The sequence below is a fragment of the Crinia signifera genome, chromosome 3 (genome assembly GCF_055691185.1).
Source record: "Crinia signifera chromosome 3, ASM5569118v1, whole genome shotgun sequence".
NCBI lineage: Eukaryota > Metazoa > Chordata > Amphibia > Anura > Myobatrachidae > Crinia > Crinia signifera.
This window is the reverse complement of record NC_139219.1, coordinates 272,455,067-272,482,464: the sequence shown is the minus strand read 5'-3', so window position 1 is coordinate 272,482,464 and position 27,398 is coordinate 272,455,067. Positions and strand designations below refer to the sequence as shown.

General features: G+C 44.3%; 1 protein-coding gene across 1 annotated transcript in view; it reads right to left on the bottom strand.

Moving 5' to 3' along the window:
• The window catches only part of SERPINE2 (serpin family E member 2), a 38,669-nt gene extending 12,047 nt beyond the window's left edge, over positions 1-26,622 (bottom strand). Inside the window, exons 1-6 of the mRNA XM_083178064.1 lie at positions 26,467-26,622; positions 8,155-8,430; positions 6,282-6,509; positions 5,564-5,761; positions 3,535-3,730; positions 1,868-1,968 (exon numbers count right to left, since the gene is read on the bottom strand). Coding sequence (XP_083034190.1) covers positions 1,868-1,968; positions 3,535-3,730; positions 5,564-5,761; positions 6,282-6,509; positions 8,155-8,407 — 976 coding nt within the window. The 5' untranslated portion in view covers positions 8,408-8,430; positions 26,467-26,622. The remainder of the gene's footprint in view (positions 1-1,867; positions 1,969-3,534; positions 3,731-5,563; positions 5,762-6,281; positions 6,510-8,154; positions 8,431-26,466) is intronic.
• Positions 26,623-27,398: the final 776 nt, after the last annotated feature.

Genomic DNA, 27,398 nt, shown 5'->3' with positions numbered 1-27,398 from the left:
TTCCAGATCTAGGGCGGGATGCTCTAACATCCGCCATCCATATAAGCTGCACATCGGCGGGCTTCACATACTTACTGATCGCATATTCCACACGAAGGACAGCTGTTGCGGTAAGAGCAGGGTTGCCTACTTTTATAGTCTTTTCTCCGGGAGCACGGCAGGGGGTGGGGCCTGGCGTAGACATCAAGCCCCACCTCCCAGTACTGCAAATCCCGCAATTTGCGGGTCTTCGATGAGGGGGCGGGGCTAAATTACGTAATTTGCCTATTTGGCCCTGCCCCCTCACCAGGAAATTAACACTGCCACGGGGGAGATGCCGATATCTGGGAGGGTTGCCTACATTTCCAGATGGCCGGCAGGGAAACCCGATTTTTGGGAGCCTTCCAGCCATTCCAGAAGAAGTCAGCAACCCTGGGTAAGAGCAGACCTTTGAGATGTGGCTCTGGCAACGGGGCATCCCTGGGAGGGATCCGTGGTAACAGGGTTTTTACCACATTTCTGTTTTAGAGCATCTCGCCCCTACTCTTGTACACATTTGTGATCATACACTTTTGTGGGCTGCTCTCTATAGGCAAAGTAAAGACTGGTCAAGGAAAGACTACACCTGTGGTAGCCAACCCTAGTCCTCGAGAGTTACCAACAGTGCATGTTTTGCAGGTCTCCTCACAGACTCACAAGTGAGCTAATTAGCTCCATCTGTGTATCTTTTAAAATGGGTCAGTGATTAATGAGTGCAGCAGCTAGGTTGTCTGGAAAATGGGAACTGTTGGTAACTCTCGAGGGCTAGGGTTGGCTACCACTGGCCTACACCAATGCAAAACGTATACACAATGTCTTACAGTACCTGTGTCATTGGGTAGGTGTGCGCCATGAGACAATCTTGTACAAAACATCTCTTCTGTCCACACCACAGGTGAAAGCCAGGTTATTAAGTGTTTGAATAGTATGGCCCTTACCAATGTCAGGTGACTGTGGATTTGTTAACAATCTAGACCAGTGGTGGTCAAACCGGTCCTCAAGATCTACCAGTTCATGTCTTTCAGACAGCCTGTGGATCTAATGTAGGAATGAATGCAGCATGTTTCAAACTGACAGGTTAGAAATGACTACAGCTGTGCACCAGCTAGGCGATTTGGAAAAAGAGGACCATTGGTAGATCAAGGACTGGTTTGGCCTCCTTCCAGAGCAACAGCTTAAGAGCAATTTAAGAGTTATTCACAGGCCACAGAATAGACCAATTCTGCCAATGGGTAATATGTGCCTTTTGGTCTTGTTCTAGCTTGACTGTAGTGATAAGGGACAGAAGTGTGATGTCCAGTCCAATAGGTCCATGTGCAGAGCTTTTGAGGATCAAGAAGGAATGGGATGCCCCATTGGGATGGGATGCTCAAGAAAAAGAAAAAAAAAAAACATTTATGGAGCACCAGATTCAGATTTGTCCTTTTAGCAACTTGTGGGAAAAATAAGCGTTTCGTAATGGCAAAGAGATCCTTTGCAATAAGTACAGTACTAGTCAGACAGGCAGAGCACATTCTTTCCATGCAGATAGTAATCTCCGCCAATACAGAACACAGAAAGCTCTGAGCCCAAAGATGATCAGAGTGCTATTGCCAAGCACTGAATTATTTGTGTATATGTTCCAGCATATACTGTAAAAGGAAGGACTTCTAGTCACACAGCATACCTGCATCCTCTAGTAGATAATCATTTGGTAACCAAATTACGTCTGCATGGTCTTCCATCTCCCACTTCAAAGCAGTGTTTTGTAGTTTGATAAATTGGGGAGGGGTTATCCAATTAGCAGAATGTAGGAAGTAATATGAAAACTAGGGACTGCCAATGACCATTTAGGAAAACTTAGACTTACTGGTTATTTTTGTGAAGTTAGCCTTATAGGAGTCAAACATATCCGTAATGCCGAGGTTTCTAAGAGGATCCTTCAGATTAGCTTCAGACTCCACTGTGAACCTGCATAGTAAGATTAAGTGTATAACAAATAAAAAAAAAACACCTTTATTTGGAGCACATCTGTATCAGCAGTTTTAATAGTAGTTTTGAATCAGCTATGCTCCTTGGTGGCTGTCTCAGTGGCGTAGCTACATGTGTGGCAGACCCTGCGGTGGCTTGGGGGAGCGGCACCAGCAGGGTCTGTGGTGGGCGCCACTGGCTGAACTGGCAGATGACCTGGGCAGCAGTGAGTGCTGAGCTGGTCCCACTCCGTGCATATTTAATGAGCGGGGACCCAGCGCAGTGTATATTTAATGAGTGTGTCCCTGCCCCATGCATATGCTCAGAGCTCACTGCTGCCTGGGTCTCCTGTCAGCTCAGCCAGCGGTGCCCATAGTCAATCGCCTCACCCCTTCTTGGGGGGGTGCCAGAATTGTTTTGGCAGGGGGGAGAAAAATTTCTAGCTACGCCACTGGTCTGTCTCACCTTTAAAAGACATAAGTTCATTGGCAGGTGAACTTTAAACCATTTAACATTCCTCAAGTGTCATTCTGATAGAATTACAAACCTGGTAACTGCTAAGTGATCAAGCAAGATTTCGTCAAATGGGGTCCATTGACATAGGCTACAAGCTTGAATGCATTGATCAATTCATGAACTAAAACCTTATTGTTTGTTATGGTGAGCGCGGAGCTCTGAAGTAGTGAGTGAAATACACACAGATAAATAGATTTCTTTTGATTCCATCTGCAACTTTATAAAACAGAACACACGTAATCCAATGCATCTGGAAATAAGTCAGTAAAATCCTACCACCCACCAACACACTATGCGACTTCTCCCTCAGAGAGGTCACATCCAATCCACCTTGAGCTGACCAGGATCTTCCTGGGCAGCAGAATCGCATGCGATCCCTGTTTGCTGCTGCCGGGATGGGGTCGGACGCAGAGATCTTACATGTAGCACATATGATCTCCAGTCCGATGCGCACAGGACCACGCATAAGATTAGATATCACACACACTATTTGCACCGATTTCAAGACCCGATTAGCCGTAAGTGGATGAAATTGCATAGTGTATGGGGGTCTTAACACACAAATATTTACTCTAATAGTAGCTTGCTACATTTTTGTTACGGCTTTAATTTTATTGTTCTATGAAGAAAGAATATTTACAATCACCTACATAATCTAATCTATAAGGGGTGTACACACGCTTTGATTTTGACAGGTTTTCAATTCGATTATGCTTATAGAAGCAAAATCAAATCAAAATCGAATGGTCCTTAAGATGCTTTCGATTCGATTCGTGCTCCCTTTTTCTCTATATGGAAAACAAAAATAGACTGTGCAGGCAAGGAAATATCTAATTCAATCCAGTAAATCGAATGTGTACACTGCCTTGAATGTAAATCGAATTCTATATCGAAAGCGAATGTAAAAGCAATGGCCAAATCGAAAGTAAAATCGATACGTGTGTACACAACTATAGACATTAAATGTGTGCCGTGTTTAAAAAAATACATAAAAAAAAAAAATTAGACAAAATTGAAAGTGTGCAAAGAAAAAAAAATGAAATAGCTTACTTTGGTAGAATAAGCTGGACTCTCTTGGGCGCCATAGTCATCCAACTCTGCAGGGTTTTCGTACTAATGTGTGGAATGATTGCAGACAGGGGAGTGCTTTCATCTGTGGGTACTGCCACCAACATGCTTACACTTCCCCCGTGGTAGGGAAGCTCTATTACATTGTACCACAGACCACTGGGTGTACTTGCAGAGCCTGAATTAGCAAAAAATAAATAAATTAAAAAAAATCATAATGTGCAACTTCCAAGGTAAACATTTAATAATATGTAGCATGGAATTCCATGTAAATATCACACAAGAGTTCAGGGGCAGACGCAGGATTGAAATAAATAATAAAAAATATATAGATATATATATTCTCCAAAGTAGCTTACACAAAGCCAGGGCGTCACTCTGAGATAAAAAGGTGTAAAAAGATTTTTTTTTAGGATAGAGATAGATCGAGATATAGATATAGACACACACATACATACATTTAAGTGCTTCTACCCTAGTCGGTCTGTATTGCCAGTCCTTATAAAGTCTTAGAAGGTGCTTCTTCCTGTGTTCAAGCTCTTCCATCATTATACAGCCCTTTGATTTCGCTGCAAAATGCCACGAGTGGGTGGAGCCTAATCTGTAAAGTGGGCGGCACTAATGCTCGAGCAGCAAAAAAAATATTTGCTTCAGAGGGGTTTTGGGTACTCTGAAGCCCCCCCTGAGTGCGCTACAATATATTAGGCATAACCAGTTATAAAGTCATCAAAGATTTCAAGGTGCTTCCATGCTTATTGTAGGCGCCAATATATAGGACAAATAAAATCAGCTAAGTGAACAGTGTGAATGTAATTTTTCATAGGTGGCTTTAGAATACTCTCCGTGTACTGTATGTCAAGTCTTGAAAGTCTGCATGCAACCAATTGAAGAATGAATGCTATAGGCACGCTACTCTGGGAAATAGTTCTATAAATATATTTATTTTATTTAGTGCACCATCATTCTGTATATATGATGTTCTGTAACTCTGTAGGTCCAACAGAAGCAGGTATTCAACTAGGGCTTGGAATTAATATAGCAATCAGCAGCTCCATACAGAAACAGATGCTGAAGTGAAGCAATCAAAGAAATATGTGATCAAGCCAGCAAATGGTTTAATCAGTTCTATTGATTTATTATTCTAGAAAAGACATAAACAAAGTGCACATGGATGATGTGCAACATGTATTTGTACAAGAGCTTAATACTGTAGCGTACAGAAGACACACATGGCAAATATTTTAAAAATTGTATTCCAATGCTGAAAGAATAAAGGAAAGACATGAATGAAAGTTCTTTCTCACGGCATGTTCTCTTATGAGCATATCTGTGCATTGTAAATATACACAGTAAAGTCTGGATACGGTCAGCTGGTCAACCTAAAGATGGTCGACATACTGCACGGCTGACAGGGGTCTAGGTCAACATGTCATTAGGTCGACATGGAGTTTTTCACTGTTTTTTTTTGAGCCGACAAGCAGTATTTCCTGCCCTACCATCCACTAGGGTATGGTGGGAAAATAAAATAGTGTGCTGAGGGCAGCGAGCCATGCACGGGGATGTGGTGCACTTAATCCTGTGTCCATGTCAACTGTGTCGACATTTGGGTCAAAAAACAGTGAAAACCCCACTGTTGACCTTTTGACTGTCGTCCTAATGCTTGTCTCGACCTAATGACCTGTCGACCTCTGGGTCGACATGGACAGTCCCCGGGCCCCACAATTTCTTATGGCAACTGTGACCAGAGATACCAGTCTGGGACTTTAACCACACAGGAAATCTGTACAAAGTCGCAGATGAAGCACAGTGCTGTGCCACATGGGACCTAGTACAAGGAGAAGGACTGTTTGGCCAAAAGGCAGCAAGTGTATGAGGACACATTGTATTCCAGATTAAGTAGCTCACTGGTTATCCTATAAAACATACAAAAAAAAAAAATATATATATATATATATATATTTAAAATCTGGCTTCAGCAAAATAAAATGTTTCATAAGAATGTTCGACTTACCACTCCTGAACAAAGAAAGTTGGGCCAGCATTGGGACTTGATAGGTCTTGCCATCTGGACCATGGAATGTACGTTTTTTTGTGTTTTCTGGCTGGAAACGAGATTTCCAAAGACCCTTGAAATAGAGTGCATTTACTACGACCATTCGGGTCAATGAGCCGTCCAACAACTCAGGCGAGAGAAGGTTCTCAATCATGCCTATTACGTTCAAGAGAAACACTTGTAAAAAGAAATTCTTTAATGCATTACATTAAAAAGGATCGCCACAGCCAAAATACCCCATTTCCACCAGCACACGCACAATCAATTTGTAGTATGTGATCAGTATCCCACCTTAAGTTGATGCTTTAAGAGAAAGTGAATGTGTATGTTTTCAGCATTTTTTTTTTGATGGTCTCTTTATTCATATAGACACCATTACATTGCTGTAGAGTCAAGCTGGTGTACAGAGGAACAGAAGATTTTAGATTTTGGTATGCCTTAAGGCTACCTAATGACTAAATATGCATTACTTCCTGAAAGAAACGCAATCTGATCCCACCCAGCTACCCTCGCGGAATCTACACATGCACAGAAGGACTCCTATGAAGTTTAATTACTATTTATTAACAATATAGTACCTAAGATTCCTTCCTTTACATGCATGCTTCTTCTATATTAAATATACCCTGAAGGAAAGCTCATATTAGTAAATCTAGCACATCTGTGGGATGCTTACCCTTGGTTTCATTCTTTATCCACTGGTTGATAATAGAAGCGGCTGTGTTCACATCCTGGAAATCAACACTTCTTACTTGGCTGTGAAAAATTTCTTTATTCTTATTAACAAAGGCTTCCTCCATTTTGAATCCGCTGTTTCCAAACACAGCATTGGCCGTCGTGACAATATCTTTGTTTTTCTTCGCTACGATCGCCTTTTTGTTCTTCTTTAGTATTTTACCAACAGCTGCACAGAAAGAGAATACATTTTGGCAATGGAAGATTTAGGTTTTGTAAAAAAGGCACATATAAAACTTAACAATCAAGGTGATAGAGTGATAAACAACATTTTGGTTAGGCCCTTAAAACCTCGGATGGATACATACATACATACGGAGATTCAAAATTCATTTAGTGGTGAGGTTCCTTTGGTACTGTGGGGCAGATGTATTAAGCCTGGGGAAGAGAAAGTGAAGGGTGAACACTGATTGGCTGGTACATTATCACCTTCCACTTTATCTGTTTACCAGACTTAATACATCTGCCCTCTTGTGTGCTAAGTGTGGGTTGTCTAGAAGGAAAGGCTCTCTTTATGCACACCCCATAAACTGCAAGGAAAATATGGCCAAAACATCCCATCCGGGTCAGATGGTATGTCAAAACATAAGATTTGGGGGGTTATTCTGGTTGATTTGCAAGGCTGCGAATTTGCAGCCTTGCGTGTTCACCAAACCCTGCCTGGCGAATGCCCGGCCGCCCGCCCCTGCCCCTTCGCAGCGTGTGTTCCCAAGCACAGGCTGCGAATGGATGTTTAACATAAAATATCCATTTGCATGCTGCAGGGAACACCCACATCTTCCAGTGGTCGCCAACCATTGAAAGATGTGGAAGGTGCACGCTTATAAAAGTGACTTTCAAGTCACTTACATGTGTGCACGCTTAGACGGAAGTGGGCAAGCAGCCGCCCGCCCCACTAACTAGAGTCACGGCCTCATTACCATAAAAACACCCAGCATTCTCATGGGAACGCCCATGAAACGCTGGGCGTTCCCATATGGTAATGGGGCAGCCCGTCGCCCATTGCCCCTCTCCACCCCCAGCCTGCTATGTTGGGTGCGTGCACTCCGCGAACAGAATGTTTGCACGCACCATGTGTATGCACATGTGCAAAAAATGCACACTAAAGAAGCATCGGTCCCCGTGCAAATGCAGATTAGCTGCATGTGGACCAGAATAAGGGCCTTGGTCCGATTTATCGGCCTAATTCATTGGACCAAATATCACTAGTGTATGGGGGCCTTTGAGATGTGGTTGCAGAGCGGCTTTTGTATGCAGATCAGACGTTTTTCTTATTGTGCAGCAATTGAACTGCGATGAATGTGGCAGCAAGAGATTTGTTGCAGAGTGTGGCAGGAAAGCAGTGTTTGGGGGGGGGGGGGGTAAAGGAGAGTGGTTGTTTGAATGGCCATAACATGTCTGTATGCAGGGTTTTCTGGACATGCTTACTACTGGAGAGCCCTCTGCGTTCTAGGAGAGCCGCTTAGCCTGTGCATCTACAGAAGCTTCTGCCCACATTAACATATATTCACAGTTGTGAACTGCAAGAGGGCAACATCAATTCCAAGAACAAGCACATCTGCATGTGTCCCAATGTGCACAGTAATCTCACACTTATTAAACCTGGCCCATAAAAGTGGAGGGAACCTGAGATAGAAGCATAATTACTTTACATAGGTTGACAGGTGTCTAAACAAGAATCCCTGTTAGATTGTTGTAAAGGAAACCAATGTACTTCTACACATTGACCGTTTAGGATAATAAAACTGGATGCATACATTCTACAGTATAACCCATCGATCCTCAAAAGTAACAAGAGTTAGACAAAGACGGACCATTCACTTTGTACCGCATTGCTGTCGTCAACTGCTTTTTGGTCTTGCCATCTGCTCCCAGCTGAAGCATGCCCAGCACCGAAGCAACTCCATGGGGAGAAATGACCACATTATCATGCGGCTTTGTCTTCACCACCTGGTTAAACACCTGGATTCCAATGTCCGACCCAAGTTCCTCCAGATATTTTTGCGTTATTTGAGATTGCACAGAGGCCAAGTACACCACTGTAAGCGTGAAGAAAAGCCACTTCATGGTCCTTTGGCAATAATCTACACCTGAAAAATACAAATGTGGGTTATAATAAGCTCATGTTTCTTACAAACGTCACACACAGACAGACACATTTATACAGATGTTTTAGATTTTTGAAACATACACATTGAACTTAGAAGTGCAATAAAAATGCAGAAGAACCCAAGTAAAAAAAAACAATTCAGCATAATGAAAACTGTAGAAATGGGAAAGGCTCCAACCCAATCACACTTGTCCAAAAAGGAAGGTAGTTCAAATTTATTTTTGTTACCTTATTTCTGTTCAGATTCCCAACTTCTCATTGTACAGAGCTAAGCATTGCTGGTGGAACTATGCCAAAAAGGTACGGTGGGAGAGCAATAGAAGTTCTTGTCTAAAAAAGGGCTGTATGGATCCCAGAAATTCTGGTTACCAGTAATTTTGACCTGAATTTCAAGTGGGGAGAGGGTTGTTTTTGGATGACACGTTGAACCCACATTCTATTAATCATTTAAAACGAGAGAGCATCAGGCAGCAATACACGAATAGAAAAAGTGGGTACTTAAAAGTAAACACGGGCAGAGAGAGCCTTCAGTGATAGTTAACAATGTAATCAACAAAAACAACAAACATGAGAGGTTCCTATTTTCTTCCCACTAAATGATTATGTACTAGGATTTGGTCCTGCTCTATTCCAAATACTGACAATGCTATATTATATCGTTATAATGTAGTTAAAGGACAATGTAAATTTTGATTTTGCAATGGGGATTATGGCCATTATTCTGGTCCGTTCATCCGCCGGGGGCCGATGGTGTGCGTCTGCGCAGACGCATTTCTGCGCAAAAAATGATGACGACATGTTTATGTTGAAACGTTGCTTTGTGCTATGTTAAAGTCACTTTACCACCCGCCGAGTTGTGGATGTGCTGGACCTCCCTGTACTAAATATATATTTATTTTAAAGGTTTGTAAGGTTTCCTACTTTTTCATCCAGCATATGAACTACATCATAACTGATGGATTGGGTAACCCATTTACTCAAACAATTCTATTTCAAATTAGAGATACTGCAGTGCCTTCCCAAGAAGCACCAAATAGACAGCCATTAATTTATTTTATTTCATTTTTTTTTTTAAACCATTTTATCACCCTCATTCTTGTAATACTTTTTAAAATTAGGACGTTTAATCTGATCTTGCCTTTCAGTAAAACAAATACATACTGTACAAGGTACAAGCACTATAGCTAACTGCCATTTACAGTGCATGGAATCCCTTTCAGACACTCTTCAAAATGTAAAAAATAAAAATAAAAAAAAAAATCAAGCCGCAACATTTATATTCCCCTCCTGATGTGGGGAGAGCAGGAGAACACAGAGCCTTATTATTTGCAGCGATTGTGCTAGCTTGATTAAACTTGTGACATTGAAACACAAGAGCGGGTTATGTGCAGTATGGCCAACAGAGCTTACTGACTGTACCTATAACCTCTATATGAACCACAAAGGGATCCAGCTCTGTATCGGAGGAAACTAGTATCCAGTTTCCACAAAAAAACACTAACTAGAATTTGATGGAAAATAACCCAGAGATAGCTGGCACCACCTTACACACAGCCAGATGGCTTTAGCCCAACTGACAAAGTCACACATCATAACCCACAATCACACATTTACAGTCAGTGTATGCCCTGGGGAGCTTATTAGGGAAAAATAATCCTAAGGGTGGCAAGGGCTGTAGCTGGGTTCACACAACCGAGGTGTAGTCCTCCACTCATCCTCTGATGACATTTTTAAAAATAATAATAATAATAATAATATTAGACACAAAACGGAATGTACTAAACTGATCTATAAATAAATAAACAGCAAATGCTAGAAACGGAAGAAATAAGAATCCCCAGCACATAGCTGTAAACCAGTATTACAACAAAACAAAGTACCCATTATATTTGCACCTAAAATGCAGAAGTCTTAAAGGTGCATACACACAGGGTGATTTAAGCACAGCATACCTCCCAACAGTCTTGTTTTTATCAGGACTGTCCCGTTTCTTTGGGAGAGTCCCGCTTCCCACCCTGGGCTGACAGTATCCCGCTTCAGGGGGGGGGGGTTGGGAGTCCCCCAGCATGAAGGAATAGACGCTGTGCGCAGAGTGTCGATTCTGCAAAACAGAGGGTGAAATGGGGCATGGCCCAGGCAGCGGCATAATTTGCCTATGACATGGCCCTTATTTGCATTTGCCACACACCCAGAGGCAGAACTCTGGGAGGCAATGGAGTCATCTGCCGCCGGGCTCCTGCTCCCAAGGGGGCACCTCACCTCCCCTGCAAGTTGAAATCCATTAATTGAAAGCCATCAATATCACTTCTCTGGCAGAGTTCTAAAATATGTGTTCTCTATAAATATATATATTTTATAAGGTTGTGGGGGGGCACCAATATAGATCTTGCCTCCGGGCAACTCAGACAAACTTACGCTACTGCACACACCCTTTTCGACACGACGCACGGCTACACTGCGTGAGTGTCCCTCTTCCGTAGTTCCAGAAGTTGGGAGGTATGGCACAGATCTCGCAATGTGTACACCCTATAGTGATGGAGACACGCAGTTCTGTGTGTCGCCACTGCCTGCAGAGATAGTGCAAGCACTGTCTACCTATCCTGCTTAGATCACAGTGTTTTCTTTAGAAGCATAGGCAAAACCCTGCTTAGCACAGATCACTCCACAAACAAACATCGCTGGTGCATCGCTTGGGTGCAACGAAGTGTGCTTATGCACCTCGCTCAAGTTGCCCCATGTATAGGGGGCTTTAAACATTTTCTGTTTTAGAGGTTTATAGCAGTGTCATTGGGCAATTAAATTGAGACAGCCAGCATGTGGTTTCCAACGGTATGGAGGTCCAACAGTTGGGATTCTGACAGTCATTAGACAAACGTCGGAATCCTGGCTACCAGTACTCCAACAGTGGGGCAAGCACAAAGAAGTCCCTTGCAGGCTCGTTGTGCTCAACAGGTTAAATTAACCCACTATGGGGTTCTTGAACCTCAACAAGGGAGAATAGCCTGTATGTCGGAATACAGACGGAGGTCTACTGACCGTCGGAACCCCGACTATCGAGTGGTCACCAATGGTATCTGCTCAAATGGTCGACTGTAACCATGTAGAATGTGGACATGATCACAATGTCGTCATACTATTTGTTTATATACAGAGGATGCAGACTGCTAGAGTTGGGCACTGCTTGGAGGATAATACCCCTTTCACATTGCAGCTTTAACACGGTATATTGCTGTTTTTTTACAGTTTTAAAACGGGTACAGCTGCAGTGTGAAAGCGCCTTTGTCAATTTACCGGTTACAGAAAACCTGTATTTTGACACGTGTTAAAAGCAGGATCCTACACGTTTCTGAGCCGTTTTCCCAGCAGTCTGAACAGCTCAGAAATGGTATTTGCTTCAAATGATAACCACACAAGGGTGATCTCCCAGCATCTCCCAGCATGATCCCCGCCCAGCATGATCCCCGCCCAGCATGATCCCCGCCCACAAGCAGGAAACGCACAAAGGAGATTCATTGCAAAGAAGCACTGGTTGAATCTGAAAGGTACAAAAACGATATTGAAACTGCAATATACCGTTTACAACATGCAATATGAAAGGGGTTTAACTGGCTTTTGACCCGTTTTAAGACACGTTTACAAAAACGGGTTGAAAGCAGGTTTTCAATGTGAAACCAGCATTAGTGTTAGGCTGAGGGAGAGGCCACCACTGGAACGACTTCTTATATGAGCAGCAGGACACAGAAGAAAATGCTGGGAGAAGAGAAGATACAACCAGGGATGATTTGTTGATGGTTAAATAGGGTCACCGTTGTCACTATTGACATGCTAAGCATTCCACACCAATTTCCAAACTACACACTGCCATCAGGTGGCGGCAAACAGCTGTTATAACTTACTGCATTGCCAGACAGTTCGGTTCCTTTTCATCATGCGTGCAAACCTCACCTGGTTTCTGGTAGATAGCCTAGGAGGACAGCTGGCAGTACAATACCACTGCAGTTCTTGATAAATCTCCAGTAATTTGATTTCCCCATGCTATGCATTACATGGCCATCACATCCTGCTTCCACTGATAAATAAGGAGAACCCCTAAATCCTATTAAAAGGCTTAGTAATCATATTCCTTTAATACATAGGACTCTCACGCTAGTCACAAAGAAGCATCTCTCCAAATCTCTTTGAAAAAGTCTGATTGTTCCAGGTGTGTTGGACAAACTTCTTAACTGCTGGGGTGATCTCCAAAGTATCATACAACAACAGACCTTACATCCAGGAATTCAGATAACAGAAGGCAGCACTCAGCTGACTTGTTCAATAGATAAACATTTCCATAAAGGTGAACAGCATAATCAAGCCATAAATAGTCAGAGTTAGGCTAGTGGGGAGAAGGTGGCGGGAGGAATGTATGTATAACTTAACGGTTGCCTGCCGGGATTCCCTCCATAAGGATGCAGCGGTCAGCAGGAAAATCAGAGAGCGTCAGAGCCGTGCCTGCACCGCCAGCTTGCCCGCTGCTATTTTCAATTCACATCTCCAGCTGGACCGCTAGCCAATAGGCGCTTGCTGTCCAAAATCCAATCAGAAGCAGCATTGGTGGCTGCTGGACTGCGAGCACCTATTGGCTAGCGGTCCAGCAGGAGTCTTGAAAATAGCAGCGGGGAGCAGGCTGCTGCAGAATTCAGTCCCCCTTGGCAACGAGCATGAATTTCCTAGCAATGAGCATGTAGGTAAGTGGCACTTACTGTAGGTGTCAAATGTGTAACGGGCATTACGGTTTGTTATATAGTATGCTATGGGCATCATGTGTGGCCTTATGCGTAATTGGTATTACAAAGTGCATTATGGTGTGTGGTATAATGGTAGGCCACGCCCCCTTTTCACCAAAAAACATGCCCTTGCTCCGGGTACCATGGCCCTTAGCTACACCACTGCCTATCAGCATTCTGACCAACAGCATCCAGTCCTGCAGCCATCCGTATGTATTCCTCTATTTTAACACAAAGCCATTTATCTTGCGCTGAGTGAAGCCAGACTTTTTTTTATAGAAATTCCCAAATTACACTTTTGTTTGCAGACAACTATTGAATATAGAAATTTATAATGTAGGTAATCCTTTACATATATGAACAGTAGAAAACAAACAAAGTCTCACACAAAGCATTTGCTTTAGGTAAAGTCTTGGTCCCCCATTAAAAATCTTGTGCTAACAGGCAGACTCATTGACACTGGACAAGTTACACAACATATTTATCCAAAGAAGAAACCCACACACGTTCCTGCAGTAAACAACCAAGTAAACAAAATGATAGTCTCGCCAGAATTTAACCGTTTGGAGAGACGTGATTAAAGTCTGAATGCGTGATTAGCATTTAAAGTACCTGTGGGTGTTTGCACATTGATGTTAGCATGACCCTGAACAGGAATTGCAGGATAATTCCTTTATTCCTGGACTACGCCATAAATATTAGCAACAAATGCAATGGCTCCAACATTCCATGACAAAGTTGTATTCCTTCTTACTTAACCTCTCCATATTAAAAAGGTATGCAAATTAAATGTAGGAGTGTGCATCGGGCATTTTTTGCATTTTGGGTCTGTATCTCTGGCCATGTTTTGGGTCTGGATCTGTTCCAAAACACCGCCCTTCTGTGTTTTGTATCTGTATTATTTATTTACCATAAAAGATAAAAACCTATTATTTTTTTTTTGCTCCTCACAATGTTGTTTTTAGGTCAAAAGGTTGCACCGAGGTACAGTAGCTGGATGACTACGCTAAGCAACGCAAGTGGGTGGCAAAGATGTGGCCCATCTAGGAGTGGCAGACAAGATGGCAGTTAGCTAGGCCCCAAAAAGTACATAATGAAATAATAAATAAAAAAAAAAGGTGTAAGATGGAATTGTCCTTGGGCTCTCCCACCTACCCTTATGTTGCGTAAATAGAACATGCACATGGTCTCGAACAAACCAATCATTACAACGACAGGGTTTGCCACACAACTGTGGCTGAAATGATTGGTTTGTTTGGGCACCCACAAAAAAAAAAAAAAAAAAAAGGGGGGGGGGGGAGGAGGAGCAGCAAGTCATCTCTCCCTGTACAAAGCGGCTCTACAGAGGCAAAATGTCATCCTCACCCTCTGATTCCTTACCCCCTTCAGTATACTTCCTCATCCTCACAGATTATCAATTTGTCCCTGTTGGACTCCACAATAGCAGGTCCCTCTGTAGTCTTTGGAGGCAATTGCTGGTCTTCATTTAAGAATTGATCATTCATTTTGATGAACATCATCTTCTCCACATTTTGCGGAAGCAACCTCTTACACCGCTCGCTGATCAGGTTCCCAGCTGCACTAAAAACTTTTTCGGAGTACACACTGGAGGGGAGACAACTCAAGTAAAATAGAGACAGTTTGTACATGGGCTTCCAAATTGCCTCTTTTTCCTGCCAGTTCAGGTTTGACATTCCTGCTTGGATGCTGTCATCAATGTAATCTTCCACCATTTTTTCAATGGTGACAGCATCTTAAGCAGCAACCGTAGGCATGTCAGCAATTGTTGGCAGGTCCTTCAGTCCCGACCAGATGTCCAAACTCTCTCCTGCCTGCCCTGCATCACCGCCAGAGGGTTGGTGGGAAATTTGTGCTGCTTCCTCGCAGCCACAGGTGTGGGAGAAAATGAGGGAGGAGCTGTTGCCGTGTCACAGTCCACTTCAGATGATAATCTCCTGACCAGCAGGTATTTGCACCGCTGTAGACATATATCTGCCGGAAACAGACACAACATATGCTTTAAACTGAGGTACATTCTGGCCAACTGATGGTGGCCAGAATGTATTCCTCTGACTTTAATAGACTGACCACCCTTGTATCCTGGCAAAGCGTATGCAGGGTTTCATCCAGAAGACCTACATGCTTTGTGCTTTCAGCGCGTCACAACATCTTGTTGGAGGTGATGGCAAGGCAGGTTCAGGAGGGATTGATAGCACTCCAATCTTCGGCAGGCAGTGGCAGAATGGCGAAAGTGTTCTGCAATTTTGCGGCCACCACAAGCATCTCCTGCACGCTCCTGTCACTTTTAAGGACATGCTGCAACACCAAATTTCTTGTTTGGGCAAAATATGGCACATGTTGGAATTTGCCTATATGTAATGCCCGCATAATGTTACTGACATTGGAGAGTAAGCAGGGTAAGCCACTGCAAGAGGATTTCCCTTTGTTTTCTCTAAGAGGTTGTCTGTGTTGCGCCTCTTACTGAAACCGGTGAATCACAGTGTAGCCTGCCTTGGAAGGAGCTGGTGTTTCGGAGATGCTGCTGCTGCAGAAGACGATGCATCTACCCAGTGGCCTTTCAGTCATATAGGGCCTTATTTTAGTTCACTCTTTCTGACAAAATCCTTCTTAAATGGACAAAACCATGTGCACTGCAGGGGGGCAGATGTAACATGTGCAGATATAATTAGATTTGGGTGGGGTTTACTTCAAAGTGAGATCTATATTGCAGTGTAAAAATAAAGCAGCCAGTATTTTCCCTTCACAGAAACAAAATAACTCACCCAAATCTAATTCTCTCTGCACATGTTACATCTGCCCCCCCCCCCCCCCTGCAGTGCACATGGTTTTGTCCATCTAAGAAGGATTTTGTCAGAAAGAGTGAACCAAAATAAGGCCCTTAGTCCTTAGTTTGTCCTGTACCACTTGTCCACATGACCCATGTATAGGAGTTGTACATATCAATCTCCTGTCACTTTAGATGGGAGGTCGGACACGATATGACAATTTAATATGGTTTTGCTGTGTGTCCATATTGCTTGCATATGGAAACTGCAATGTACTTAAAGCAGCCCCATGCAGTCACACCTTCACTAAACCCAATCAATGTGTGAATGCCTAAATATTACTACCAGCTCCACCCTGTCAGCTGTATGAGGAAATAGAACGTGTTGTGTTCACATTGCTCATAGCAGCATGTGGTCTGATTCAGAACATGCGTCAGCATTACTGATTAGCATTCCACTAGGCACTAGCCCCTGTAAGAAAATGCATTCACATAACCATCCCCTTGCCAGATGCCTAGAACTTTTAATAAATAACATAAAGTTTTTTTTTATCATTTTAATACCTTATTAAATAAAACACACTGCAGCAAAATAGTCATACTTAAATGTAACCTAAAACCACAAAACCGTTGTGTCACTAAGAAAACAACCAGAGCTGGCCATGAATGAAACACTTCAGTCAGTAATCCACAGTATTTGTCATATAATGTACTGTAGATCAACATTTTCAATTCATTATTCTAGTTCCAAGTGCAAATAATTCTATGCAAACTACTTCCCCGCACAGCTGTTTTCCAGAAAAACATACATCAAACTTTCATAAGGTTGAAGGGACATTTTGTCCTGAATTAGCACTCTCGCTTGCGTCTACAAACAAGCAACAACAGATTTATTATGTAACACACCCAATAGCGTTCATCATACAAATACACACAGGGAGAATGCTATTACAGGTCGCTGTATTCTGAGCCAGGGCACAATGCCAACACCACTATACAGCTGACCCAGAGAAAGGATGATCAGAAACAAATGCCAAAGATCCATGCAGTAATGACGTAAGGAAAGTACGGATTCTTACCGTTAATACGCTTTCCTCTACTCCACCATGGCAGCTGTACTATGGGTTTTCCCCCTCATTAGGTAGATTTGGAAAGGAAAAAAAGACACAACACTGCCCCTATATAAGGACCGCCCCTACTGAGGCTCAGTGTCTTGATTATCAGCAAATATACGCTTTTACATAATCTAACATAACATAACACTTATATTGCTTCATATATCCCAAGGGTGGGAATAATGCTGCCATGGTGGAGTAGAGGAAAGCGTATTAACGGTAAGAATCCGTACTTTCCTCTACCTCCCCATGGCAGCTGTACTTTGGGTAATGCCATAGCAGTATAAGAAAAGAAAAAAAATTTTTTGGGAGGGACCAAATAGAAGTATACTACCTTTAGGATGCAGGTTGTCATCACCTACATATCGGCTATTTTGAAATTAAATGTCCTTTCCATTTTAATGTAATCCTTAGATTACTGCGCTTAGTATCTTCCTGCCAAGTTTTGCGTCACTGGAGGACTCGATATCCAAACTACAATGTCTAGAAAAAGTATGTGCTGAGGCCCAACAGGCTGCTTTGCATAATTCTTCAAGGGATGCTGCCCCTTTCCTAGCCCAGGAAGATCCCACTGCTCTAGTGGAGTGAGCTTTCAAGCTCTGTGGAACTTCCTTATTGTTCCTTCTATACGCCTCAGCAATGCATGTCTTGATCCATCTCGCGATGGTTGTTTTTGATGCCCCCAGGCCCTTGTTCTTGCCCTCAGTCACCACGAAGAGCCTTTTTGTCTTTCTCCAATCTTTCACTCTTTGTAAGTAGATCATTAACGCTCTCTTCACATCGAGTTTATGCTCTCTTTCTCATTCACTGGTTTTGCACAAAACGACGGTAGTACTATCTCCTGGTTTATGTGGAAAGAAGTCACCACTTTGGGCAAGAAGTTAGGGTTCGTCCTAAGTACGACCTTGTTTTCGTAGAAATTTAGGAATGGCTCTTCTGCCCAGAGGGCTTGCAGTTCTGACACCCTCCTTGTGGATGTCACCGCCACCAGGAATGCCACCTTAGTTGTTAGCCACTTGACTGGTACCTCCTCAAGTGGTTCGAAAGGGCTCTCTGTTAGGGCGTTCAGCACCAGATTAAGGTCCCATGGTGTAGTGGGGTTGCGAAACTCTGGTCTTATCCTCTTGGATGCTTGTATGAACCTTTGTACGTATTTATCTTCTGCTATTTTCCTGTCAAGTATAGCCCCCAGAGCAGATACTTGGACTTTTAACGTACTGACTGACAGTTTCTTGTCTAACCCTGATTGCAGGAAGTCTAGCACCGTGGGTATAGCTTTATGGCTTTTCCCCTGCGTCCTGCAGAATTGTATATATATGTTTTCCAAATTCTGTAATATGTACCTGAGGTTGAGCTTTTCCTGGCCTTCAGAAGAGTTCTTACTACTTTCGAAGAGAAGCCTTTATTCACCAAGGTTCTGGTTTCAGCAACCATGCCGCTAGGTTCCAGTTCCTGGGCTGTTGTTGCGCATATTTTCCCTGCCCCAGCAGGTCCTCCCGATCTGGCAGCCTCCAAGGCCCTGCTACTGCCATCCTGACCAGTTTCTGGAACCAGGCTCTTCTTGGCCATGTGGGTACGACGATTATCACCGTCGCTTTTTCCCTCTGTATTTTGTTTAGCAACCTGGAGATGACCGGGAATGGTGGGAAAGCATACATCAGACCTTGTTCCCATTGACACGTTAGCGCGTCTGTCCCCCATGACTCCTTTTCCCAGTGTCTGGAGATGAACTTCCGTCACCTTCCTGTTGTCTCTGGTTGCCATAAGGTCTGTCCATGGATTGCCCCACATCTGTACTATCTCTTCGAACACTTCTTGGGATAATTCCCACTCCCCTGGTTTTATCGGCCTCCTGCTTAGGGCGTCCGCATACAGGTTTTCTTGCCCCGCAATGAATACTGCTGAGAGACTTTCTGTCCAGGCTTCTGCCCAGTTCAGTACCTGTGCGGCTGCTGTCATCATGGATTTGCTTTTCGTGCCTCCCTGCTTGTTCAGGTATGCCACTACCACCAGGTTGTCTGTTCTGACTACTACGTCTTTTCGGTACAGGTGGGATTGAAAATGCCGACACGCTTCCTTCACTGCATTCATTTCCCTGATATTTGAGTGAAGCAGTCCCTCTTGTCTTGTCCACTCTCCTTGGGCTGCTGCTCCTTGGCATACTGCCCCCCAGCCTGACCTGCTGGCATCGGTTGTCACCAGCACCTGTTCCCCTGTGGTGAAGGACTTTCCCTGTCCTAGTCTTCCTTTCGTCACCCACCAGAGTAGGTCTTGTTTGGCTCTTTTTGATAAGAGGATTTTTTGGGTTGTCTTTTTGCTGTCCCCGTCCCATTGGGACAGAAAGCAATTCTGCATGCTTCTTGTATGAAGCCTTGCCCATTTTATGGTGTCCGATGCTGCTGACAGAAGACCCAGTAATCTTAGGCAGTCTGCTGACCTGACAGCCCTCCTTTGTAAGAAGTAGCTTATTTCTTGTTATATCTTCATTATTCTCTCCCTTGTCAACATCACTTTCATTGACCTTGAGTCTATGATTACTCCTAGGTACTTTACTGCTGTTGTGGGTTGGAGCTGACTTTTCTCTAGATTTATGATCCATCCGTGTTCTTGGAGAAACTCCATTACCCTGTGCGTGTCCCTTAAGGCTTGCTCCTCTGACCGCGCCATTACCAGCAAGTCGTCCAGGTAGGCCCAGACTGTGATGCCTTCTTCCCTGAGTTTTGCCACGAGAACTATCAGGACCTTTGTGAACGTCCTTGGCGATGTTGACAGGCCGAACGGCAGTGGCCCTTATTCTGATTCGTGCGGCCAGAGCCGCACACGGTGCTCCGGCCGCACAAACCAATCCCCGCCCACACTACGGATCGCCACGGCCGTCCGTACACGGACGGCTGGCGATCCGCACGAAAATGGTGGGGCGTACGCCTCCACCATGGTGGGAGCTGCCCCCTGCATTCGATGGTCGGCGACCATCGAAGGCAGGGCCGCACGCCCCACCAGGTCCCGCAAGCTGAGACCACACGGACAATCGTCCGTGTGATAGCTTGTATGGGGGCTGAGAGCTGACATCCGGCGACGTCAGCTTTCCGCCCCCATCACTGGCGTCATACCCTCATTAGCATGCGTACGCCCCGCGTTTGCATGGGAACGCCCATGAAACGCGGGGCGTATACATAGGGAAATGAGGGCATGAAGCCCCTCACTCCCCTATACGCCCCCTTTGCGGCGTAGTAACGTTATGTGCGGCGAATTCGCCTGCACATGCGCAGATTGACCTCTGCGCATGTGCAGACGGAAAACATCGGCGGTACGGCCGCACGCGGGCCGTACCGCTCGAATCAGAATAAGGGCCAGTGTCGTGAACTGATAAGTTATGCTTGAGATTCGAAATCTTAAGAATTTTTGGTGCTCCGGATAGATGGGTATGTGTAGGTAGGCATCTTTGAGGTCTATTGTAGTCAGAAAGGAGTTTCTTTTTATGTCTGGGAGTATCGTCCTGAGGGACTCCATCCTGAATTTTCTGGCTGTCACATATACTCAGGTCCAGTATGGTCCTGAACCCTCCTGATTGTTTCTTGACTATGAAGAATCTTGATTGCCATCCTGTCATTTCTTGTCCTTTGGGGACCGGCACCACAACGCCTTGCGATATCATATTTTGTAGGCTTTGCTTTAACGCCAATCTTTCTTCTTTTTTTTTTGGTATGGGTGAATCTTCCAGCCATACCCCAGGATCCTTTACAAATTCTATTTTGTATCCTGATGATACGACCTCCTTCACCCATTTGTCGCTTGTAGATCGGCCCCAAGCTGAATGGAACTTCTTCAGCCTGCCCCCGACCTTCTCCTTGGAGTCATTGCGTTTGTCTATTGTATCCAAACCTTCCGTCTCTGCCTCTTTGGCCACGAAAGGAACTTCGTCCCCCAGACCAGGGCCTCCTGTACCCTCTGCCCGGCCTGTATGTCCTCACCTCCTTGAAATCTTGTGATTGAAATTTTTGAGATCTGTTAGGCATTTTCTTAAAGCCCCTGTCCTGGGGGAGCCACACTGACTTTCCCCCCGTGGTTTTTGATATGATATCATCCAGGTTCTTCCCAAACAGGTAATCACCCTGGAACGGGAGGGATACCAGCTTATTTTTAGATTGTGCGTCCGCCGACCAAGGCTTCAGCCACAATGCTCTCCTGGTAACCGCGGTGCTCGCATTTGTTCTGGCCGCCAGTCTGACCGCATCCAGTGATGCATCGCAGATGAACTCAACTGCCACTTGCACATTCTGGATTATCTTAAGGAGTTCTGACCTTCTTACTCCGTCCAATAAGTCGGACTCTAAGTCCTGGCACCAGGACCTTAATACTCTCGAAGTCACCGCTATTGCCGAGGAAGCTTTAATGGAGGCACCTGACGTAATATGCTGCTTACGCAGGCTCATCTCCATCTTTCTTTCCATTGCATCCTTAAATACATTGGCGTCTTCTAAGGGCAAAGTAGTTTTTCTTGACAGTCTGGCAATGGCTGAGTCGACTTTAGGAGCCACCTCCCACTTCTTCACCTGGTCTGTGTCAAATGGGTACATCTTGTTGACTCTGAGAGGTACGGCTATTTTTTTATCTGGGTTAGCCCACTCTTCCTCTACTATATCTTGAAGTGGCTTTGATAAGGGAAAAGATTTAGTTTTTTTCTTTTTATCCTTAAAGAGGAGGTCCTGCAACTTCCCTTCTTCTTGCGGGTCCTCAATACTGAGTGATTTATTTATAAGTATGAGAAGGTTGTTAAGGAGATCTGGATTGAAGTCCAGCTCCATTTTCTCCTGGGTTACTTCACCATCTTCCACCTCTTCAAGTAAGTCAGTGGCAGGACCTTCCCCTGGATCCCTCAGATGGTGGGTCCCTAGGCCTTTTTGACCCCTTCTTCATATCTTCCGACGTAACAAAGGTATCCGCTAAGGAAGTTTTAAGCATGGCGACCAAGTCCGCCATTTGGTCCGGCCTCATTATGGGGGCTTTTTTGCAATTCTCACACACAGCACCTTTCCATTTATCTGGCAGAGGTGCATCACATGCCGAGCATTTAGCCACATGCAGCTTTTTGTGTTTCTGCTTCACTTCCAACTTTTCTTTACTTGATTCTGACCTGCAAGGAATAATAACCTTGCTTTAGAACTAGAATACACTATGAACTTTCCTAATAATTTCCTTCTGGCTTACCCTGATTTAGTTTGCTGCTTCCTATCCTCCTCCATTACTGCGGAGTCACTGTCATAACAGATAAGCTAGTTAGACATGTATGGGTAAAGTAATAAGACCAATGTACTCCAGCAGCAACGCTGCTCAGTGGAGTCTTACCCAATATCCATCTGGCTTAGGATCTCAGCAGCGTTTCTGATCAGCTGCGGCGCCATTTTAAGTCCTGGCGTCCTCTCTGCATGTCAGAGGTTGCGCGCACGCCGCCTGGCGCCTTCTGATGGCGTCAGACGCCATATCCCTGCGCCCCAGGTCAGAGGCCTGCGCGATGACGTCAGACGCCGCGTCTGGCGTCTCCTCTAGCCGGCTTCCTAACCTCGTGTCCCCGCCGGAGGGGGGGGGGAGATCCGACAGGCCTGCGAGTGAATGCCTGGGAGCTGATGACTGGCACACCATATACCTCCGCGTCCTGGTTATTGAGACCACGCTGATGAGGTTTGATTGTCTTTTGCTCCATAGTCCCATAACTGCGCTAAGCAGAGGGGTATCGCCAGACAGGTGTCCCTACTACGCTAGGTAGCGGGTAGCCTCTAATTGCCTAAACCCCTTAGCTGCACTAGGCAGTGGGGAAGGCTGAAGCAGTTACAGGGTAAGCCTCCTCTACCTGGAAAGGAAAAAAAGACACTGAGCCTCAGTAGGGGCGGTCCTTATATAGGGGCAGTGTTGTGTCTTTTTTTCCTTTCCAGATCTACCTAATGAGGGGGAAAACCCATAGTACAGCTGCCATGGGGAGGTAGAGGAAATTATTTTATAAAAATACCAATTGTAAGGGGTAAGTTGTTTTCCTATATAACACTATGAGTTAGATTTATCAAGCTTGGGGAGAATAAAGTACCAATTAATCTGCTTGTAACTCATTTTACTAGCGGTGTTTGCAAAATGAAAGCTATGAGAGTACTTGGGAAGTGTGTCAATACGTCTAACACTTCTTTTACAGAACTAGATTTTTTTACAGTACAAAGCTCCTATTTACTAAATGTTGCATTAAAATATATTTTAAAACATTTTTTCAGGAGCCGGTGACCATGGAAGATATGGGATGGACCCATAAATAATTGTTTTTTTAGTATATACACCAGAATTTCTATGCATTTACCCATTACAACATGCCCAAAATTGCCAAATAAGTAACTATAAGAAACGATGACAGAACCACATGCTATTGCCCCCAGTTGGAAAACTCCTACACCATATTATTGGTTTATACCAGGCATGTCCAACGTTGGCCCTCCAGATGTTATGAAACTACACATCCCAGCATGCTTTGCCACGGTTTTGCTATTAGAGAATGCTAAAACTATTGCAAAGCATGCTGGGATGTGTAGTTTCAAAACATCTGGAGGGCCAACATTGGACATGCCTGGTTTATACATTGAAAGCACCTGAATCGCAGCATGGGGAAAAACTCCCAACTCACAGATCAGGTAAAAAGTCCTTATATGTAACAGGAGGAGGATCCAAGCTAATGGGGACTGTAAATAAGAAAACTGAATAGTTGGAAGGTGCATGCTCATTATTATTACTTCCTGTTTGAAAAGTAAAATAATTTCTATTAACTTATTGGAATTTCAGTCCTTATGGACAGTTTCTTATGGATCTTTGCGGTATACAAGAAGGTAGAACCTGCTGAACGCACAGGCCAGTGATGTCATTTCCCAACTTACAAATGTCTACCATAACTGTCCAATCAAAATCATTCTTGGGGCAAAACATTTGCTCATACTTTAAATAAGGCATGTCCAACGTTGGCCCTCCAGATGTTTTGAAACTACACATCCCAGCATGCTTTGCAATAGTTTTAGCATTCTCTAATAGCAAAACCGTGGCAAAGCATGCTGGGATGTGTAGTTTCATAACATCTGGAGGGCCAACGTTGGACATGCCTGCTTTAAATCAACTTGTGTTTTAAGTGTAGTGGCCTGCAAGTGCTCAAGTGTCCCGGCATTCCCACCCAGCATATCTCCGCTAAATGGACGGTGCTGAATCACATCATTATAACCTTTGCAATGCCAGTAATGTGGGCATTGTCTAGTCGGGGTAAGGCCACAATCGCATCTCCACACGCCAGACCTCCCGTCTTTTTAAACAGACCTAGCTGCTCCATTCCGGAGAGTATGATTTTCCCATTATTGGGGTAACAAAAATGAAGATCAAATAATACTAAAGGCCCATACACGCTAGGTGATTTTAATTTCAAAAGACTTGAGAAAGATATATCCATCAGAGATTTTGGCAAAGTAGTACGTACACACACTGAGCTATTTTCCCAAAGAGCAAGAGATTTTAAGAAGGCAAAAGACTTGAAAGTCTGTCATATAAAAGGCTATTTACATAATGGTCTCGATTTGAATTCCAAGGATGGGAGCAGCAATAATTTAATTCGGTGCATTTCTGTCCTTGGGACCTGATTCAAAAATGATTGCTGTGCTGCGTATATACAGAGCCCAGTTATCAGGTAACTGCTGCCGTATGGGTGAAATCCCGCCCACATGCACAGCTACAATTTAATTTGCAGCTGTGCACGTAGGGAGAAATCTATTCACCTGCGCCAGAGGCAGCAGGAGGAGACAAAGGACCGGCAGTGCTGCCAATCAGCGGAGGGGACTAGCAGCACACAGTGTCCATAGATCTGCCCCTCCTCACCCCAGTGCTGCCAGCTCGCATAAATGACCCTCCGTCCTCCCGACCCAGGTGTAGTTTAAAAAAATAAAATACTTAGTGTGAGCTCCGACCTGGGCACCCCTGACATGCCCAGGCCCTGGCCAATCGTTCTGCACCAGCAATGTATACGTTACCACCATAAAGAAAAAAAATATATACATTGGTGAGCAGTGGTGCCAGGAATTACTACGAATCATTGGTGGACAGTGTAGGAGACTGAGCAGGGGGAGAAAGCGGGGCGGTCGGCTGGGTGGTGCCTTCAATGGGCTGTGTGGCCAGTCGGGGGAGCTGCAGAGCTCCGCATGGAGCATGGCATCGTGGTCATCTGGGAGGTGGGACTTAAGTATGCTCCAGGGCCAGGGAGCGGGCAGTCAGGCGGGCTGAAAGTGTCATCTTCTAGCCCGGGAGCCAAACACACTTAGCGGTAATGTCTGAAAACCAGCCATCATTGCTAGACATGCTGGTAAAACCAGCCGACGGCCCACCACACTATGGATGATGCAGGACAGCGCATCATCACTAGTCAGTGTATTATCAAAATGAGTGTAGTGTGGGCCCCCCCTGGGACTCAGGGGCCCATGTGCACCACACACACGGCACCCATTATAGACACACCACCGGCTACCTGTAGATGGATATCCTTAAAACCTGGACTGTTAGGGTGCCTTGAGGACTGCAGTTGGGAACCACTGTTCTACAGTAAACCCTATTTAACCAGGACAGTCCTGTGGTTACATAGGCTTTAAAAATAAATGTAATAAACAATAACAATTGTTCCTTAAAAAATACATTTAATCCAGGCTTCCAGCTCCATTTTGCAATAATGAGAGACTTGGTGTGATTGGTCAGAGCCCATTTACTGTATTACTGCCAGCAAACAAACTTTTGACACATTGTTGCAATAGATTTTCTATCAGTGCTTTTATAAAGAAACCTATAAATGTTAACTGAAAATGAAGACATTTGTAGAAACCCCATAGTTAAAGATTATGGTGGGTGGGGTAAAACAGCCCATCATATTAGTAGCACACATGGTACAGCTACTGAACAGACACCCATTAATTAGGATTACATGCACTGATAACACCAGTCCAGGCAAATACAGCACTCTCTGTACAAGGTTTAAAATGTTGCTTTTCAAAGGAAACAAAGCAACAGTAATGGTGAGGTACACAGGCTGTGATTATGTATGTATGTATGTATGTATGTATGTACTACGAGCATTCTAGCGAGCTGCAAAGGTCAATCCATCGGTCTTGTTAAAAGTCAGTGCTGGAAAGACAAAAGAAATGCCTTGCACAAGCGAGAAATTAAATGGTTAAATGAAAGTTATCTTCTGTGTGGTGCAAATGAATAGCTTGCTTCTGCAGCCGGCACGTATTACTGGTCTGATGGAATCATGTAATACACATTCACAATGAAGCCTTAGTACAAAGAGCACCCACCTCCTTACGCCTGCTGCAGTCTCCCCTCAGTGCTCAGTTCGCTCTGGCTGAAGCCTTTCCCTGAACTGATGCTTCTCTGGTAATTTTAGTCAAGCCATCCACTCTGCTTCTCCTCCCCCTCCAGATCATTAGGGAGCACACCCACCCTGCCTCCTCCTCTGTCTGCTCCTCACTCGTCTCACCATAGACTTATATGTAAGGAACAAGGAGTTATATGGAGTTCTATGTGTACCATTCTGTCTCTGAGCACAATAAGCATAGGCTAGGTATAATGAGATAGTCAGATCCCTGTCATGTGAATGAGGAATTCCTAGTGTTCTGCAACTATGTCACAGCTTTATTGTCTTGGGAGTTGCCTGCTAGTTCTTAATTAAGTAGAGACTGACATTTGGGGTGAAATTTAATAGGATGAGAGATTCAGAAAGTAAAGCTGTGTACACATGGGCAAAAATCACTGACAATATGGTCGCTGAGCGACCATATTGCCAGCGATTGGAGTGTGCACCGGTGATAAATCGCCGGGTGCGCGCTCCCGTTTTCAGCCCCCTAATGGTCGCCCCCCCCCAGCACACATACACATACAGCAGCAGGTTCAATGTGCACGGGACCACGCATAGGGTCGAATGGGAAGTGAAACACATCCGATTTGGCCCGATTTCTCAGCCCAATCATTGGAATTGGCTAAAATCATCCCAAATCGGATAAGTGTATGGGCACCTGTAAGCTGGATACACAAACAAAGATTTATCTGCCCAATCTGTCTGGTGAGAACAAAGATTTGGTAATCATTGGGAGCAAAGAACAAAAAACTTTTGCTCCCAAATGCTGGAAAGCAGACAATAGTCATTCAGACAAATTGTTTAAAGCTGTTTGATTTAACAAATTTATGTAAACAATCTTTTTTTTATTTGTTTTCCAGTGTTTGGGAGTAA